The 20,061-nt window shown below is 39.9% G+C and overlaps 1 protein-coding gene across 2 annotated transcripts; it reads left to right on the top strand.

Moving 5' to 3' along the window:
• Positions 1–1,568: 1,568 nt before the first annotated feature.
• rab36 (RAB36, member RAS oncogene family) lies at positions 1,569–19,450 on the top strand. 2 transcript variants are annotated; one of them, XM_082158437.1, is made up of 11 exons: positions 1,569–1,717; positions 2,163–2,249; positions 2,749–2,840; positions 2,957–3,031; positions 3,106–3,207; positions 3,308–3,372; positions 3,460–3,511; positions 3,594–3,675; positions 4,324–4,414; positions 4,519–4,635; positions 4,726–5,117. In XM_082158437.1, exons 2-11 carry the CDS (start codon positions 2,196–2,198, stop codon positions 4,779–4,781), a joined length of 786 nt encoding a protein of 261 aa, XP_082014563.1. In that variant the 5' UTR covers positions 1,569–1,717; positions 2,163–2,195; the 3' UTR covers positions 4,782–5,117. The 2 variants fall into 2 exon arrangements, with proteins under 2 accessions (XP_082014563.1, XP_082014564.1); XM_082158438.1 differs by lacking the exons at positions 4,324–4,414; positions 4,519–4,635; positions 4,726–5,117 and adding an exon at positions 19,237–19,450.
• The last annotated feature ends 611 nt before the right edge of the window (positions 19,451–20,061 follow it).

The raw sequence follows: 20,061 nt of genomic DNA, 5'->3' as shown, positions 1-20,061 counted from the left end.
TTCTCCCATCTCAGGGAAAAATTAATGAAAAATCCACGTTTATTATAATATATGACTGGGTTTCTAACAATACAAAGCTTAATGCAAATGGGTGAAGTGTCCCTTTAAGACCATCGTTCATCTTCGGAACACAAATTAAGATATTTTTGATTAAACCTGAGACCTGGATCACTGCTCCATAGGCTTCTAAGACATTAAAACTTGCTGGCCCAGAAAATGCATTAAAGACATCGTTAATATATAGTCCAAGTGACTACAGTGGCTCAATCTTAAGTTTATAAAGCGATGAGAATACTTTTTGTGCGCAAAAACAACTGCGTAGCGCTTCTGTGTTTCACACATAGGCTCACTTTTGGCCGAAGCTGGTCATGTGTGTGATGCATGTGACATTATAACACAGAAGCACTACGCAGTTATACTACGTGAAAAAACTCGAGGCACAGAGAGAAGGAAATGAATAGTGGAATAAAGGAATACATTTTTTTTAAATGTTTTTTTTTTCGCACAAAAAGTATTCTCGTCGCTTTATAAACTTAAGATTGAGCCACTGTAGTCACTTGGACTATATTAACGATGTCTTTAATGCATTTTCTGGGCCAGCAAGTTATAATGTCTTAGAAGCCTATGGAGGAGTGAGCCAGCTCTTAGATTTCATAAAAAATATCTTAATTTGTGTTCCGAATATGAACGAAGGTCTTACGGGGTTGGAACAACATGAGGGTGAGTAATTACTGACAGAATTTTAATTTTTGGGTGAACTAACCCTTTAAGTCAAGACTTTCCTAACCCACTAAAACAATATTTTGTCAATCTTTTGTAATTTGAAAGACATCCTACGATTTCCCTGCACAGAAACAGTGTTTTTTTCTCAATTTAAAGTATCTGCGACTTTCTAATTTCTTGAAGGCGATAAACAATTATTTTAGTTAACATTAAGGAACACATATTTAGAAATATACAGGTTAAAGCAATTGTATGTAAGTTTTTTACCTTTCAGATTAATTCTGCGATGACTTCTGACAAGACGAACAACTCTTTTTCTGTGAGTTTGTTGAGCGGACCATCTTAAAGTCCCAGTTCACCCCAGTTCATACCATTTTCTCACCCTCAGTTTGTTCCAAACGTATTAATTTCTTTCTTGTGCTGAACACAGAAGAAGATAACCAAACAGTTGCTGGTGCCCATTGACTTCCACAGTAATTTATTTTTATACTATGGAAGTCAATGGGGAACAGAAGCTGTTTGTTACAAACATATTCTTCTAAATATCTTCCTTTATGTTCAACAGAAGAAAGATATTGAGGATAAGTAAATAATAACAATTACTATCCCAACACGCCCACACACAAACTGTTGTGTTTTATTATTATTATTAATTGTTGTTGTTGTTAGCGTGTTTAAATGAATTTTAGTTGATTTCCAAAAATGAAATGGGTGGGTTAACATGAGTTGCCATACCCATATATGCAAATTTTTTTTTTTTTTTTTCCTCCAAGTGCCTCCATTGAATTTTTCCTGGTTTAGCGCTTGGTGCCATCGCGCGACATCTTCTGCACCACGTAAAAAAAAAAAAAAAAAAAAAAAAAAAAAACTCCTGCATCACGTGACGTGACAGCAGGTTCCGGCTCGTGGTTGCCATGGCGAAGACTTGAGGATTTGATGCGGAGAGTCAGTGGACCGAATTCGGCAGGAATTAGACTGCTCTGCAGGAATATCCGTGAGTACACGACAAACTGTTCATTTTTGTACCTTTTTAGCAGCTCTTAATGCGCTAAAACGAGATTAGCAGTGTATTTAAATGATATTTTTATAGGCAATGTATTAACTGCGCCGTTATAGCGCTATGTTGTGTTGTCCATTCTCGTTCAAGAAATGCAGCAATGTTTATTTAGTGTTTAACTGATTTAACCATAAAGGCCAAAACCACAGGATTAGGTAAAGAACTACGCTAAAAGACATTACAGCATTTCTGCACATCTGCAGTGTATTACAGTTTTTAAAATGATGACTTTGCTTGATATAATATAATACTATATCTAGTATACACTTATTGTATGAAGTATGCTATGTTAAGTCATTCAAGTTGATGTAAATATACAGAGTATACACATACAGTAACTTAGGTCTGATCTGATTGTGCTGACAATGTGTGTCTTTCACAGGCGAGTTTCCCCAGACAACCAGCTGACAAGACAATGCCTTTCTGCCCTCCTGTCAGCAGAGACAGGATCATATCTACATTTCCAAAGGTACACTGTCTAAAGCTACATTATGTTAAATATTTGCAGGGACTTTAATTTCATCCTGATTCTACTGCAAGTCATACTCCGGGAAATCCAGCAAGCGTTTTGTAAGCTGTAGCGAGCACATCAGATTAGTATATTGAGAAAATGTGACTTCCATATAAAGGGGCCTCACTGCAGATGAATCTGTCAGGATCACAGGACTGCTGCTAATTCTGCTGAAATAAAAAAGCTTCCCATAGCTGCGTTGTGTACTACTTTTCTCAGTAGTGGGGTCATATTAAGGGCAAATGTTACCTATTTACTTTCTTAATGCACATTCCTGGCCTTATTGTGAATGATTCCAAAATGCAAAGTAATGAAACAGGTCTACACGGTTTCAACAGACTGGACAAAACTACTGTTCTTACACACTAAATGACCAAAAGTATCAGGTATTTGATGTTGATTATGACAAAAAGAGTGTGCCGGCATTTATTAGTTCTGTCCTATTATTATTCCGTAGAGTTATAATCCAGAAGCCTGCCTACAGATGAAGGATGACTGGGATCCAAAAGCTAAGATGGCTTGCCAAGACCGGACGGCCCTCCTGCAAGGGTATCTATCTATCTATCTATCTATCTATCTATCTATCTATCTATCTATCTATCTATCTATCTATCTTTGTTTATTACTTAAACAATATAATACTTTGTTTTAATATTATCTTTCAGGTTTGACAGGCTTAAAATGTCAAAAGTAGTAGTGGTTGGAGATCTGAATGTGGGAAAGACGTGCTTAATAAACAGGTAGAGTGTACAGGTTTACTTTAAATGATATATGTTGTATTTTTCAGAGACATTAAGGTTCTTGTATATTATAGGTTCTGTAAAGATGTGTTTGAGAGAGACTACAAAGCTACTATAGGTGTTGACTTTGAGATCGAGAGATTTGAGCTATCTGGGCTGCCCTATTCTCTTCAAATGTGAGTAGTTATTTTCTGAACGATTTAAATAACAACACATCTGTTCATTTGAAAATGGAATGTGTTTTATATTCATTTTTGCCCATTCCAATATTTGTAGATGGGACACTGCTGGCCAAGAAAAGTTCAAATGCATTGCATCAGCATATTACAGAGGAGCTCAAGGTAAAATGTAGCTAGATTCTCATTTAATTCTCTACATACAAGTCTGTTTAAACCCTAATATAATCTTTTCTGTTTCTACTTTAAAAGTTATTATTACTGTCTTCGACATGGCGGATATCAAGACCTTGGAAAACACACAGTAAGTATTTTATTATTATTTAATATTTTTGAGATTGGGAATATGTCCGTTTTTTATTTATTTTTTATTTTGTGTTTCTCAGACAGTGGCTATCGGAGGCACTGAGAGAAAATGAACCAAACTCCTGTTTTGTTTTCTTGGTTGGCACAAAAAGAGACCTCCTGGTGAGAAAAGCCACACACACAAGCATGCATAATTGCATATGTACACATACAACATGTAAAAGCTATTACTAAAGGGAGTCCTATTATGCTTTTTTACATTTTAATCTTCCTTTAGTGTGTAATGTTGCTGTTTGAACATGAAAATGTCTGAAAAGTTACTGTCACAAAGTGAATGTGTACATCAGTGCACACTGTTTCTGAACATCCTGAAACATTTCAGTTGTAGTCTTGAGTTTACTTCCAGAAATAAAGACATCACAATATTCCTCATTTAAACAATTCCCCCCCAAGGCATAGGTAAAATAATGTGCAGAGGCCTAGTTGAGTTCCGTTAGTAGTGCATTGAAACTCACGGTTATGGTGAGGGGTGTGACATTTCCCAAACACACTTGAAGCAGTTGACCAATCACAACACACTGGCCCAGCTGACCAATCAGAGCACAGAGTGCTTTTCAGAAGGAGGGGCTTCATAGATGAACTAAACAGCATTACTGACAGAATGGGCAGAGAGTACAAATACGTGAAAAATAATGTTTTGTTATTCATTCAAGTATGAAAACATATTCTACTAGACCACAAAAAATAAAATCAAGACAAAAAGGGCATAATAAGTCCTCTTTAAAGACTCCCTGCTGTCTTTATGTGAAGTCTGCAGAAGAGTGCGAGAGAACAGAGAGGGATGCTATAAACATTGCAGCAGAAATGAACGCTGAGTTCTGGTCCGTGTCCTCAAAAACAGGTACATTCTAAAAGAAGAAGAATACGTATCTAGTAGTTGCAATGTCCATTATAAGGATTATAAGACGGTTACAACATGTAACTGTTACTACTATTGATTTGAAGGGGAGAACGTCCAGGAGTTTTTCTTTCGCGTGGCAGCTCTGACCTTTGAAGATGCCATTCTGAAGGACCTGGAGACAGAACCCAGCACCGCTCAAATTGGAGATGGAAGTATTCTCAGTAAGAGATTCTGCTCTAAAATCATAAAACAGAGATGTTCACAAATGTAAATGTTGTGAGGTGTAAGATGATGTGGCTTTGTTATTTCAGATGATACAGCACTGGAAAATGCACAAGAAAAGCAGAAGAAGAAGTCCTGTTGTTGATCAGATGGTTCAAGAAGATAAAGAACCGATTTGTATTACAGAACAGAATAAATATTTAACATGGTTAAAAGAAGTGTTTTTCCCTGACATAACCAACTTCTGAGTTGGTGCATCACTAATGTACTCTTTGAGAGGGACCACCTTATCAGAACTCACAAAAATAAGGGACAGATATCCAGTATGAGTTTGATTTATATTGTAGTATTAATGTCAGTATTTCACACTGCTCAATAAACTGCCATTTAAATAATTATATCATATGTTATATTGCAACCTTTTGTACTTTTTTATTTTCCTTTAACAGACTAAATAAACATACATTATAATGGAACACAGCTTATACATTTTTTAATCATTATTTGTCTTTACATTACCCAAGCTTGAGAAACCTACATGTTCAGCAGTAATAGAAGGAAACATGCCGTTTATCAGTAAAGAAGCATAGTTTGACAATGTACAAGCATAATCATAAAGTGTAACAAATGGCTGCATAGTAGATTTATTATCTATCTATTAATTACAGAAACGCCTGTCTTTCTGTCTGTCAGTCTGTGTGTCTGTCTGTTATTCGCATATCTCTCGAACCGTTAGTCCAATGGATTTCAAACTTGACAGGTGTCTCGCTACGGAGTAAGTGCAGTGCCAAGTTTGACGTTGTTTGGATTAGAAATGCAAAAGATATCGGTAAATATATATCTGTAAAAGAAGCACACGCTGGCTTTTGCAGCTCCAGCCACTGGCCACTCCCCCTCTCACACTGACACTGAGTGAGCACAGCTGGCCACTCCCCATATCACACTGCACACTGAAGGCCAATTTATACTTCTGCGTCGGGTGCGCGTAGAAGGTACGGCGTAGCATACGCATTGACGTGTACCATACGTCGTACCCTTCGCCGTACCCTGACGCGCACCTCCTCAAAAATTTAACTACGCGTCGCGGCGACGCGGACCGCAAGATCTGTGAATGGTCGGCTGGATAGCATCGCGTTTCCTCCTACGCATTTCCGGAATGATCTTCTGCACTCTGAACCGCCCGCCCGCCATTTTTAAATTCCGAAGATCAGTGAAGAGCCATGGAAATAGACCAAGTGACCGAGAGATTGCTTGAAGAAGTGCGGAAATACAGCCATATGACTCCTTCAGTCGCCATTGCTCGTAGAAACCTAAATTCAAAACAGCCGCGAGGAATGTAAACACAGTGGAACATTAAAACCCACCAGCGCCAACTAGCGTTTCGGCGGTGTAACTGCAGAGCAACACAGACATTCGCAGAAGTATAAATGCTCACGACGGCGTCGCCTACGTGCGTAGCCTACGACGTACACTACGGCGTACACTCGACGCAGAAGTATAAATTGGTCTTGAGTGAGCACAGCTGGCCACTCCCCCTCTCACACTGACACTGAGTGAGCACAGCTGGCCACTCCCCCTCTCACACTGACACTGAGTGAGCACAGCCCAGGACCAGAGACAGAGAGGGTCGAAGAAAGCAGCGGAGCTTAAGTAGCGTTTTCTCAGAGTTCACTGTGTACCCTGCTCCCTGAATTGTGTAGTTCAATTGTCCACATTTATTGTATGTCATTATGTCAGTATCAGTATTTGCTTTCTACCATGCACACATAAAAATGTCACTGAACTTTTGCTGTGTAATTGTAACAATGAGCACTCAAATACACCAAACCAACAATTACTAAAAACACACACAAAAACTGATTTTGCTCAGGCACTTTGCACTAGTTCTACAAATAAAGCAAGATGACACATTTAGCTTCTGAAATGGTAAGATTTTCACTTTGAAATGGTATTCTTGATAAAGAGAAAAAAATGTCTAGTGGTTGAGTCATTTAAGGTGTTTAAGGCTGGGTTCGCACTTACCTTTTCACTTTTAGGTTTGGAAGGTAAAATCAGTTCTGTCTGTGAGGGAATCACTGTTCTTTATCTTTGTATAGGGTTGGTTTGAGTATCTTGAGTATCCTGGTCCAAAATCTCTGGGGGAATTCACCCCCAGAGTTAAAATCAGTTGTTTTAACCGGGAGCAACAACCATGCACCCAGGCAGAAGAGCTGGCCCTTGGGTTGAATGTAAACCGACCCATTGTGAAGGGCATCCCTGGGTTCAGCTCTTCCTTAGACCTACAGCCAGGGACCAGTAGCAGCAACTCCTTCATTACTGGAAAATGAGCTTTAAGTTCTCTTAGTCAAGTCAAGTCAAGTCAAGTCAAGTTTATTTGTATAGCGCTTTTCACAATACAGATTGCATCAAAGCAGCTTCACAGTATTAAATTAAAATAATACAACAAAGTTTGTTTCAAGAGGAATTTATTGATTGATAAAATTAAATTAAATATCCCCAAAATATCCCCAACTGAGCAAGCCAAAGGTAACAGTGGCAAGGAACCGAAAAACTCCATCAAGTGACCTAATGGTGTCCTAAAACTCCATCAGGTGACCTAATGGAGAAAAAAAAACCTTGGGAGAACCCAGGCTCAGTCGGGGGCCAGTTCTCCTCTGGCATTTATGAGCTAGAGGCCGGATTGTAGTTTGAACTGTAGGATTATATGAATGCCTGGCTGAAGAGATGCGACTTTAATCTAATTTTAAACTGGGAGAGCGAGTCTGAGCAACGAACAGTATCAGGGAGACTATTACAGAGTTTTGGAGCCAAATGTGAAAATGCTCTCCCTCCTTTGGTGGTTCTGGATATCCTAGGTATGACCAAAAGCCTTGAATTTAGTGATCTTAAAGAGCGCGATGGATTTTATGGGGCGATAGAAGATCCGTTAAATAGACTGGAGCTAAGCCGTTTAGGGATTTATAAGTCAGTAGCAATACCTTGTAATTAATACGGAACTTTATAGGTAACCAATGCAGTGATGATAAAATCAGTGTTATATGATCATATTTTCTTGATCTCGTAAGAACTCTAGCGGCGGCATTTTGGACTAACTGTAGCTTGTTTATTGAGGATGCAGGACAACCAGCTAATAAGGCATTACAGTAATCCAGTCTCGAGGTCATGAATGCATGAACTAACTTTTCTGCATCAGAAACTGATAGCATATTACGTAGCTTAGCAATGTTTCTAAGGTGGAAAAAGGCTGTTTTTGTAACATATGAAATATGATTTTCAAAAGACAGGTTGCAATCGAGTATAACACCCAGGTCTTTTACTGTAGAGGATAAAGTAACAGGACATCCTATGATGTTAAAGTTGTATTGTGCGAGGTTTTGTGGGCGGTTTTTTGAACCGATAAGTATTACCTCTGTCTTGTCTGGATTTAATAAAAGAAAATTACGCGTCATCCAATCTTTTATATCTTTAACACACTCTGTCAATTTGGAAAATGTAGCGTTTTCATCCGGCCGTGATGAAATATATATTTGAGTGTCATCAGCATAACAATGGAAACTAATTCCATGTTTCCTTATAATATTTCCAAGTGGCATCATATATATTGAAAATAACAGAGGGCCTAATACAGATCCCTGCGGCACTCCATAGTTTACTGGAGTTATGATCTTAGTTCACTGTAAAATAATTTGTTGCTGCGTTAAATTAAGTTGGCCTATAATCCAAATGGCTGGTCCAGTCATATCAACTGTTAAACCTTGAGTAGTGGTGAATTGCTTTGACTTGTGAAAGTGAACACTGCATGTAGGCTAGTTAATGTAAAAATATGTTGCCATGAGTTATTGATCAAATTCTCCAGTGTATTTCATTGTAATTAAATTGTGTTTTCCTCTTTTGTGCAGTTTTACACAATACACCAACACTTTTGTCCCCAAGCAAGTGGTGGCTGAAGCATGTGCAGTAAGTGGACTTTTTCTAACTCTACATCAAAAGAGAAGAAAGTACAACACTTCGTAATACCCATTTGTTCCCAATGCACAGGACAGTGAAGAAACCCTCTCAGATGACTGTCCTTTGGAGAAAGTATCTGTAAGTGCATGAATAACTTTACTTGATTTACACGTGACGTGTGTACCTATTATGTCTGACTGCAATATGAGTTGCAGGAGTCCTTATCTACAGAAAGGCCTACAGAAGAGTCTGCACAAAGAAGTGATACAGAGGTTGGCAGTTTTGTACTTTTACTTTTTATTTTTGCGGCATGTGTTGACAGTTTTTTTTTTTTCTTTCCCCCCCACAAATGACACAGGGTAATATCCGTTCCCTATATAATAGGAGTCTCAACAGACAATAGAGTATTTAGAAAAAACTAAAATTAGGGGAGAACTAGAACTTTTTAAAGAAAAAACTGGCACTAGAGATAGAGTTGCTTCAAAGGAATTAATGTTAATGCTAATGCATTATGTATTTCACACAGAGTACTATTGCTGACCTTGCATAATATGAGATGACTTGATCACTGGCTTTTCTTTACAAAGAATAATTGAAATAAAAAAGAAACTAAGCATATTTCTATTGTCTTTTATTAAACATTTAATGAATTTAAAAAATGGTGTTCCACAATTCTGTCACAGATCCTGGCCATTTTGCTTCCACATTTGTGATATGGAACACACACCATAAGACATTTTTGTCAGTCAACTGCATAATTTTTTGATTCCATTCCTTTTTTTAATTTGATATAATAATATTACTAATGTGACAGATGTTAATATTCATGAGTAAACTAAATATTCACGATGTGAATGAATGTATTTCACTATTGATCATCCTTCCTGTCAATTTTTATTTATTTACTTTAAACTAAATTGTCTAAGAAAACGCTATAATTTGGTTTTGAACATCATTAGTGTCATTTTGGAAAAGGAGTTTTATGATGTATTTGTACTGACGTCGTGACGTCATTACCGTTCAGCTCGCGCTGCGTCCTCGGATGCTTTGAGCACGATGAGGAGAGCTAAGCAGTGAGAGGTGCACTTTCAATATAATAAAAAGTTTGATTAAGTACACAATATGCTTTAATATTATTTTTAAGACTGCTATAAATGTCTTAGGAAGTGTTTTATGAATGGATGGATAGGATTTGATAGTTTTATTACTGATTTCAGCGGTTTGAGTATGTGTGTGAGTCAACAGACTTTAATCTGTGCAGGTGATAAAATCATAGAGAAAACATTTCTCATTGCTGTATTCTCTCTTTAATCCATCCAGGTATGATTTATATCTGTTCATTTTTCCAATGTATTCATTTTGTATCAATTTGTTTCTTTTCTAATTCATTCTTGATTTAAAATTAGCTGCAAGAGATTATATTGTATGCTTAGATACATGGTTGAGACAATTCATTTTGCACTTAATGTTTGCGACATGTTTCATCCATTGTATTTTTGATGTTATTATCATTGTGATGTTTGTTGAGACTGATTTGAGCACGATGAGGAGAGGTGATAAAATCACAGAGAAAACATTTCTGTTATGCTTTCGTTATGATGATTCCGTATTCAAAGAGACTCTGGGTGCACGCAGAACTAGTTTTTTCATGAGGATTTATTAACTCGACTCAGACTCGCAACATGAGTGTTAACTCTTCAGCAGCATAATACACACTACACTTTTAGAGCTAAATTGCATACACTTTTACTGACAAGTGCTATAGCCAATAAGAACACAGGATACGATGTCTCTGGCATGTGATTGGTTCTTAGCAGAATGTAAGAATACTACATCCCCCTTCTTTTGAAATAAACAATATAAGGAAAATATTGCATATCACATTAAGTGAAAGGAACATTCAGCTTTCAAAAGTCACATGCACAAACTAGAGCATCAATATATTGTTATACTAAAGTACTAGCATACTGTATGTGTTCACACAATAATGGATTGTCACATACAAAACACAAACTGCATTGAACATTGTGAACAAATGTTTTTTATTTTTTATTTATTTTTTTAAAGATGAACTGAACTGAAAGAATCAACGTTGATAACGTGTTGTTTATGACAATTAAAAGTAAATTACACTAAAAAAAGTATTAAAAATATCATAGCTTTTTTTTAAGCAACACAAAAATTGCGTTTGTTAGTATAAGAACGCTGGCAATTTCGATGACGTCACTGGCATGGTAGGACCTGCGAAAGTGTATAGGCAGCTGCAGCTGCAGGTCCTATACACACGAAAATGAGTAATTTTAATGGCATGGGTTACGCATTTGAGCTTGTGAGGGACAGGCTAGTAGTATCTGACTACGTGTCCGAGCCAGGCCCAGTCCGACACATTAACTGTAATTATGAGCCCGAGCCCGATTTAAACCCGACCATTTTTTTAATACGTGGGCCGTTATAACTAGGGGCAGCGCCAGCTAATTTTTTAACGCAGGTGCTGAGGGGGTGCTAGATATATTATATATAAATACTATTAATAAATGAGCAAACATAGGCCACTTAATATTTAATATTCAGTTATTTTAATTATCACAATTAAAGTATTATTTTATTAAATTGAACAAGCACAACATTCAGCATTCAATCAAATATTCTTAAAGATTTATTATTATGAATAATGTTATTTCAACATAATATCTCATTATTTCGTAATATGTACATAATATGTGTGCGTGCAACAGGCAAGATGTGCATTTGTGTAAATCCGGTGACAAGTGCATTGATTTTTATTAATAAACAGTGTCGGCTGCAAAGATGAAGTTGACGATCGCCATATTCGTAGTGAACGCTCCTATAGAGAGAAATGCACATCATGGATTACATAATCAGAGAGTAAACTATTTCTTTTCGTTTTGAATTGTTTCGTTTAAAGACATTTTTCAAGCTTTCTTTAGATATATTTCTCATGTCTGTAAAGCATACACTGAGTTTTGGTTAAGTTAGGATGAGATGCGCTCCAGTTCGTGCAATGCAAGTGACTGTGCCGGCGCCTCCATGATTATATTGTCTGCTATATTTGCTTCTTATTTATTAAATACAGGCAATTCGTTGATGAAAAATTTATTAAAATTAAGATACAATTTATACAAAACGAAATTCACTTTAAAGAAAGGTTTTCTACAAAACAAAACTTAATAAAGTGGTCAAAATCATGTCTGACCCACACCATGTCTCTCGATATATTGCACATCCTATCTTACTCATGCTGTTCACTTTTCATATTCAACAAAGATGGAAAAAAAATAACATTATAATATTTTAACAAATATGAAACTAAATGAGCTTATTTAATGGCTACAACACGTATAGTAGGCCTACAGACTTCTCTCTATGGCTACGTTCACACTGCAGGGCTTAAAGCTCAATTCCGATTTTTTGAAAAAATTCGATTTATTTGCAAGGCCGTTCACATTTCCAATTAAATGCGACCTTTTGTGATCTCCTGTGTGAACGTGAAATGACCCAGAAGTGACCTGCATGCGCAGAAGAGTACTCAACGGTCAACGATGTCACTTGTTGTTTGCGGAAGTAGCTAAACTTTAACTGTGATTCTCTCACACACACACACACACACACACACACACACGAGCGCGCGCAGCGACCGTTACACAAGAGCCAGACAGCAGCCGCTGACCTATCTAATATCAGATTCAGCACAAATAAGTTAACATAACGTATATATAATGGCTGTGGGCTTTTATTTTTTTATTTTAATTAACGGACTCGTCGAGGTCGACCCGTTCGGCAGATTTACCTCAGCTCGACGAATATGCAGTCCGTTTTCAAACCGACGACTACTTCAACGCAGAATTATGACGTTTTTCGCGTATCAATGACGTGCGGGTCGGATACATGCGACCTCGACCTGGCCGTTCAGACTGAAGTCGCATTTGAAAAGATCGGATATGTATCGGATTTGGGACCACATACCCAAGTGGCCTGGGTCGCATTTGAAAAGATCGGATCTGTGTCGTTCAGACTGTCATGAAAAGATCAGATACAGGTCGCATAGGGTCGTTTCAGCCTGCAGTGTGAACGTAGCCTATTTGTACAAATTGCTGCACATTCATTTACTTCTGAATTTTGCACACACAAGTTGAAAGGCATTTGTTTGTGCATAGTAAAACATATCTGCAACATTTATCAAGTTAACGGATAATTGTGCGTGCATTTATTAATTATTATCTTAATGAATAGTGCAACAAGGACGAAGCATAAACTGCGTTGTTTGTTTATTCAGAATGGAATGGATCGCAAAGGGATCCAAATGAAGAAACGTAAAAAAAGGGGTCGGGTCAAGTTCGGGCTCGGGCAGATAATCTAAGCTCTAACCCAAGCACATTATGCATTTTAGGAAATAGAGACATGTCGTATGTCGTGTGCATTTAGAGAAAATACAAAAACATGGTTGAGTTCCTGTGCGTTTTAGAAAATTGAGGCAGACATACAGGGATTAAAGTTCTCCGTCGCTACGATGGATTTCCGTTAATTGCAGCAAGTCTATGACGGATTTCCATCAATGGCAGGGTTCCAGTCTGTCCTTAATGTCTTAATTTCACTTTGCATAATTTTAAGGGCGTAAATAGGCTTTCATTTCTCAAATAGTGCAATAAACGTCTTAATTTTTGTTTGAATAGGTCTTAAATGAAGTAAAGACGAGGTGTATTCACCCTGCTGTGGAGGATGTGATCAAAGCCTGGAGTGGAGCAAAAGCACGTTCCTCTCTCCACTCTAAGCATTCTGTAATCACTTCGCTCATAGTCCACTCCGGGTTTTCAATTACCGACACGGAAAGTGCATGTCAGGCTACAGCTGAGCGCTGAGGTAGAACTATATTTCAGTAACCATGGACACACTTATAATGCATGCAGGAAGGCTCCGATGTATCGGAGATCGATAAAAGTGTAAAAAATAAATGGAGATGGGCTTGGCTTAGCGAAATGGGGGGAGAATGGCAAGCCTTTTAGTTCGTGGACTAAAAAAATCAAACAGCCAGGTACGTGTCTTTGCATAGTATGTCACAGGAGACTTCAATATGGCAATAATGGCAAAAAAGTGCTAGGTCGCCATCAATCAGAAGCTAGTCACAATGCTGCCGTTCGTGCTCTACTACAGTACACATGCTCCCTGCCTGGTTTTCATAGATTAAAATAGCTTTTAAAATACGCCTACTGGCAATATTAAAGCGGTTTAAAGCGTCTCCCCTTAACCCAGGGCCGGAGTGGGGCCACTTTTCAGCCCGGGAGTTTCAGGCCCCAAGACCGGCCCTCTTTTTCCATGGTGGAATTCCAAATTAGCACTTGGATAAATGAAGCAACAGTTCAGCTCTTACTATTGTGTAGTTTTTATTAATAACATGGTTCAACAAATAATGTAAAGGTTAAATAATAATTCACTTAAGCTGAGAAGTTAACAAAAAATTTTCCACTATTCCACATGGGTAGGTTGATAAATTAACGAAAGAAAGAAAGAAAGAAAGAAAGAAAGAAAGAAAGAAAGAAAGAAAGAAAGCATTTGAAATGTATCCCACTCTTCCACAAAGAGGCATATTGAACTAATGTTTACAGATTTATTTGTATTTAAAAATATTCAAAAATAATGCTTTTTTAATCAAAAAACGTGATACCTAATGACATTTGAGGTTATTAAAACAGTAAGTCCCGCCCATCGACTGCCAAAAATAAAAGTGTTCGAGCGACCAAAAGCAGGAGATCAAGCGCGAGAGCGTGGGGAATGATCATGCGCGCGCGCAAGGGCAGAGGAGATGTCATACGCGCGCACGGGGTTTGAATGAGCTCGCGAGTTCCCGCTTCCTCGCGTGTAGATCTGTTATCCTCTCGCGAATGTCATTTACTGCGCGCGCCAGCATCAGTTGTGCGCTCCGTTTATTTTGTCATTGATTTGCCGCCATAGGGCCGGCCCAGCTATCGGTAGGCACCGGCGGTAGCCTAGCTGAGAAAACGTTTTAGAAAAGACGGGCTATGGACCCAACCAACTCTATGGGAGGGGAGAACTCCCTCTCATGGTACAACCCATGCAGAGGCTGCGCGCTGCGGTGTCAGAATGCGGAAAGTGTGTAGCCAAATGTAACTAACGTGACAAAAAAAAAAAAAAAAAAAAAAACCTCGACCGGCCCAAAAGTGAGGCGGCCCACCGGGAATTCTCCCGATTCTCCCGATTACCCACCCCGGGCCTGCCTTAAAACGCTATTGCTCTCAACAATTTAAAAAGTTTGGCCTAAAAAAAAAAATTCAGTCAGAAGAATTATTTTCACTTTAATCCCTGTAAATGGAAAATGTGATTGGACGAATTCATCCAATTGGATCGCTTGTTAAGTTAGCTGCACGCAAAATGTTAAAACCAAAATAAATAAAGTTGGGGGAAAAAAAGTTAGCTGCGTGTAGGAGTTACCCCAGGTTGACCATAGATGCACGGAGGATTCACCAGTTTTGCCGTTTACTTTAGACTAGTGCAGAGTTAGCAGATTTGTTCCTTGTGGATGTTGATGGATACTGCACAGATACCTCTTATTATGGAACTAGCAGCTAGTTCTGCGAGTTGAACTCCCTCTGCATCAACAATGTGCCCTGAGACGATGAACATCAGCTAGCTTCAGGGTGAGTAGAGAGGGACATTGGATTCTGTTTACAGACCTGCTGTGGTTTAGTTAGCAGCTAGTAAACGCATTATTATCGATCTGTGATATCGTCGGAGTCATGAATTATTTATACAGTTTATATGGTCGGAGTGGTGGCTAGCTTGTGGAGTTTGATAAAAGTGCTTCCAACGTGTTTAGCTGCTAGCCCTTTCCCTAGGTTGGATCGTTTGGTATCTAGCTTGGTTTTGTGACTCAGTTTCAATTAATGCAGAGTGTGTCAGTCTCAGTTTTGTTGAACGCTATAAAGCCTAACGTTACACGTTATATCTGCGTGTAAGTGAATATGTACATGTTTGTGTATGTGACAACGTTACATCCAGCCCTTTTCTTAGTAGACTTGCTAGCATGATAACAGTTAACATACTTCTCTGTCCTCTGCCTGACGTGAGCGTTTCAGCGCCCTGTTATAGATAGCATCGGTGGTGTTAGTACTTGTCGTTGGTCTATCGGTCTGCCCTGTACTATAGCCTGAAAAGTTGAACATTGACGGAATGGCCTCAGGTTTCAGTCTGTTGGACTTAACCCTCACCAGTGAACCTGTTGTATCGAAAGTACAACTCACTAAATAGTCTGTCGCTAAAAAATGCTCACTACAGACTCGAAATCCAGGGGCTGTCGGAGGGCTAGCCAGTTTTAAGGCAGCTAGCCATGACTTGAGGGCTGGTTTCCTTGTCAAAGGTAGCCTGTGAAAATGTATCGTAACCCCAGCTGCCTTAGCCCTATACAATTCATTACTACAGCAAGGGGCAATACAGTATGAACCCCCCCCAGACCTGTTGGTTTCTGTTTCCTCAGCCATGTCAGCTAGCCTCAGACTATGTACATGCTATGGCTGCTCTGCTAGTGTTGGTTAGCAACGGAGTAGCTTACCATGCCAGTGACGTAGCCGAATGTTGAAATCCAACATGGCGGTGCCCGTGTAACAACAACATTTTCAACGTACCATTTTATCCCTTTTAACAAATTCTGCCATTTTAATAATTGTACCAATGAGAATAAATAAAATACATCTGTTATATCACCTTTACTCAAATTCCAGTTCATTTCATCTTTAAGGGCAGCGATCCGTCTACACCCTTGAACAATCACAGATCCAGAATGACTCTGGGCTTTATCTGGCGTCCATATCTGGTTCTGTAAGTGACGGATTTGGGCAGATCATCAGTGTGGTCAGGTGTGTGTATAATGTCATTGTGTGGTTCACTGCTGATTGGTGTTTCACATAGCTCAACACCATCATGTCCCAAAGATATGTCAGAACTGTCCTGAGGTTCCTTCGTGTCCAGGAGGTGGCGTCTGTTTCGTCGATATTCCCGTCCATCAGAAGTACGCACGTGATACGATCTCTCAGTGTCGGCTGCTCTGATGATAACGGCTGGTTTCCAGTATCCTTGCTCCTGTACTCTAACTGCCTGTCCTTCCTTGAGCTGAGATAAAGGTCTAGCCGATCTGTCATAATAGCTTTTTTGACTCTGTTTTTTCTGCAACCTCTTTGCTCTGACATCCTTCCTGCTGACGACTTTTGGCAGGAGCTGCTGATTGGTATTTGGTAGGGTTGACCGCAGACGGCGACTCATCAACAGCTGAGCTGAGACTTGAAACCATCAACAGGGCTGTTGCGATACTCCAGGAGACTGAGGTGTGGATCTCTTTTTTTCAGCCTTAGCCTTTTCCATCAACATCTTTGCAGTTTGCACAGATTTCTCTGCTAGTCCATTACTTTGCGGGTAGTATGGACTTATGGTGGTATGCTTAAATTCCCATGTTCTTGCGAATGTCGCGAACTCACCCGAGCTGTACTGGGGGCCGTTGTCTGAGATGACAGCCTCTGGAATGCCATGTCGTGCAAAAGCAGCTTTTAGTTTGTATATCACAGCAGTTGAGGTTGTGCTGCTGAGCTTGTCCAGCTCAAAATATCTGCTGTAGTAGTCCACTGTCACAAGATAATCCTCATTGCTCCAGGTGAACAAATCGGTAGCCACAACTTGCCATGGCCTATCTGGAATTTTGTGACTGATCATAGGCTCTTTGGTGTTGGAGGGGCGATATGTGAGGCAGATTGAGCATTTCCTAACTATGTTCTCTATTTCCTTCCCCATCCCAGGCCAGAACATGATGTCACTGGCTCCCTGCTTGGTCTTCTCAATGCCTAAATGACTGGCATGTACACGTGACAGCATGTCTGAACGAAGGCTTGTGGGAACAACAATCTTTTCACCTTTGAAGATTATTCCATGCAGGTACGAAAGCTCATCACGGTGGTTCCAGAACTCTGACACACTCACGGGACACTTCCTCTTTGTATCACTCCTTTCAGTGTCTGGAACTGTGGGTCCTTTTCAGTTTGAGCTCTGATTTCCTCCAATTTTGAGTCACTGACAGGAAGACTACTGTACACTGTGTGCACTTGAATATCCATACCCTCACTTAGGCTTGTATCCTGGTCAGACAATGACTTTCTGGACAATGTGTCTGCGACAGGGATATCCTTGCCTGGTCGATGCACAATGGTGAAATTGTATTTTTTGGAGCTGAAGGATCATCCTCTGTAGCCTTGGGGGAACTGATGCCAGGGATTTCCGCATTGACTCAAGGGGCTTGTGGTCACTTTCAACAATGATTTGACGGCCATAGATATATTGATGGAAGCGTTTGCAGCCAAATAGTATGGCAAAGAGTTCTTTCTCAATTTGAGCGTAATTGATTTCGCATTCAGAGAGTGACTTTGATGCGTACGCGATAGGTCTTCCATCCTGCAGCAGCACTGCCCCGAGCCCATACTTGGAAGCATCAACCTGTAACCTGATCTCTTTGAGAGGATCGAAATAGGCCAAGACTGGTCCTGGTATGCATGTGAGTAGCCCTTTTATCTTCTCGAAGGCTTTGTCATGCTGGGCATTCCAAACGAACTCACTTGACTCCTTTAGGAGCTGTCGCAGTGGTGCGTTGACATCAGAAAGGCCAGGTGCAAATTTGGAGAGGTAATTGATCATACCTAGCACTGTCTCGAGTTCTCCCTTGTCTTTAGGTGGCTCCATGTCTCTCACGGCAGCAACTTTGGCAGGGTCTGGCTTTACTCCCTCAGCAGTGAGGAGATGTCCAATATAGCTCACCTCTGTAGCACAGATGATACTCTTTTCTGGATTGAGCCTGACTCCTCTCTCTCTCTGGAACGCTGCAACATACCATGGAGGTGTTCATCATGTTCAGCTTTGGTCTTACCATAGATGAGAATGTCATCAACAATGGCCATGACCCCGTTCAAACCTTCATACGTTTCATAAATTTTTCGCTGGAACTCGTCCTGGGCTGAAATCAGTCCGAAGGGAAGACGTCGGAAACGGTAACGCCCAAAAGGTGTGTTGAAAGTGGTCAGCCTTGAAGATTCCTCAGTGAGCTTAATAGCCTAATAGCCTGATCTAGCATCCAGGACACTAAAATAACGGGCACCAGCTAGCTTGGACGTTATATCTTCGAGAGTAGGTAATGGGTAATGAGGTCGCTTAATGGCCTTGTTAAGGTCCCTTGGGTCCAGACAAACCCGTAGCTGACCTGTGTGTGGTTTTTCAGCTACAACCATAGAGTTAACCCATTCGGTAGGCTCGCTGACTTTAACGATGACATCTTTACTTATCATGCTCTCAAGCTCCTCTTTGAGACGACTGCTTAGTGCGAGAGGAACACGTCTGGGTGGGTGGACTAATGGGGTTGCATGCGGGTCTAAGTGTATGGTACACTCACCAGGAAATAGTCCAATTCCCTTGAAAACATCTGCAAACTCCTTCAAGATTGGCACTTCCATCTGTGTTTCTGTAACTGATAGTACTAATTTGATGAGGCCAAAGTCAATGCATCCTTTTAGACCTATGACAGGAGGTGCATTTGTTTCGACTACATAAAATGTCATAGCCATCTCAATGTCTTTGTGCTTGCATTTCAGGTCACATTTGCCTTTTTCCGCCAGGCGTTCACCACCATAGCCAAACAAGGGGCGAGATGTCGGCTGCAGAGTGCACTGAGTGTTCAGCTTGTCATACTCATACAGGGGAATGACGTTGGCAGATGATCCAGTGTCTAGCTTGAACTTGACTTCAAGTTGTTTTGGACCTATTTTAATATACACAAAAGCTTGCTCTGTGTCTGAACTCTGTCTGCCCTGTGTCACAGAGTCAATAAACAGCTCTTCATACTCATCAACTTGGTCTGAGTTTTCTTCACTTATTGCATGGACAGTTTTCTCACAGCTGGAGTGACAGACTTTTGCAAAATGGTTTAATTTACCACATATGTTGCACACCTTTCCTTTTGCAGGACAGTGAGATCGATCAGCGTGAGGTTTGTTTCCACAGTAGCCGCATCCTTTGTGGTGCACTGGGGTAGCATTTCTAGGTTGCAAATTCTCGCTGTTTCTTTGTGCATTTAGCGTTACGTTGCTTTGGAACTGCGCCTTTTGATGTATGGCGGAAGATTGCGTGCACTGCATGTTCACGTGAAGCACTCATGCTGCTTGAAATAGTTTTTAGCTGTGCTTGCGACAACTCATGAGATCTAGCGACATCTATTGCTTTTTCGAGCGTTAACTCGGAGCCCACATTCAAAAGTTTCTCTCTAACTTTCAGTATATGTATCCCGAACACAATGCGATCGCGGATCATCTCGTCACTGTTTGCATAATAACAGTCCTTGACAAGCAGACGCAGGTCTGTCACAAACTGCTCAAAAGGCTCACAGTCTCCCTGCATTTTTTCATGGAATTTATAACGTG

Source organism: Leuciscus leuciscus, assembly GCF_965113295.1.
Source record: "Leuciscus leuciscus genome assembly, chromosome: 24".
Classification (NCBI taxonomy): Eukaryota; Metazoa; Chordata; class Actinopteri; order Cypriniformes; family Leuciscidae; genus Leuciscus; species Leuciscus leuciscus.
This window is presented reverse-complemented; position numbering and strand designations above follow the sequence as displayed.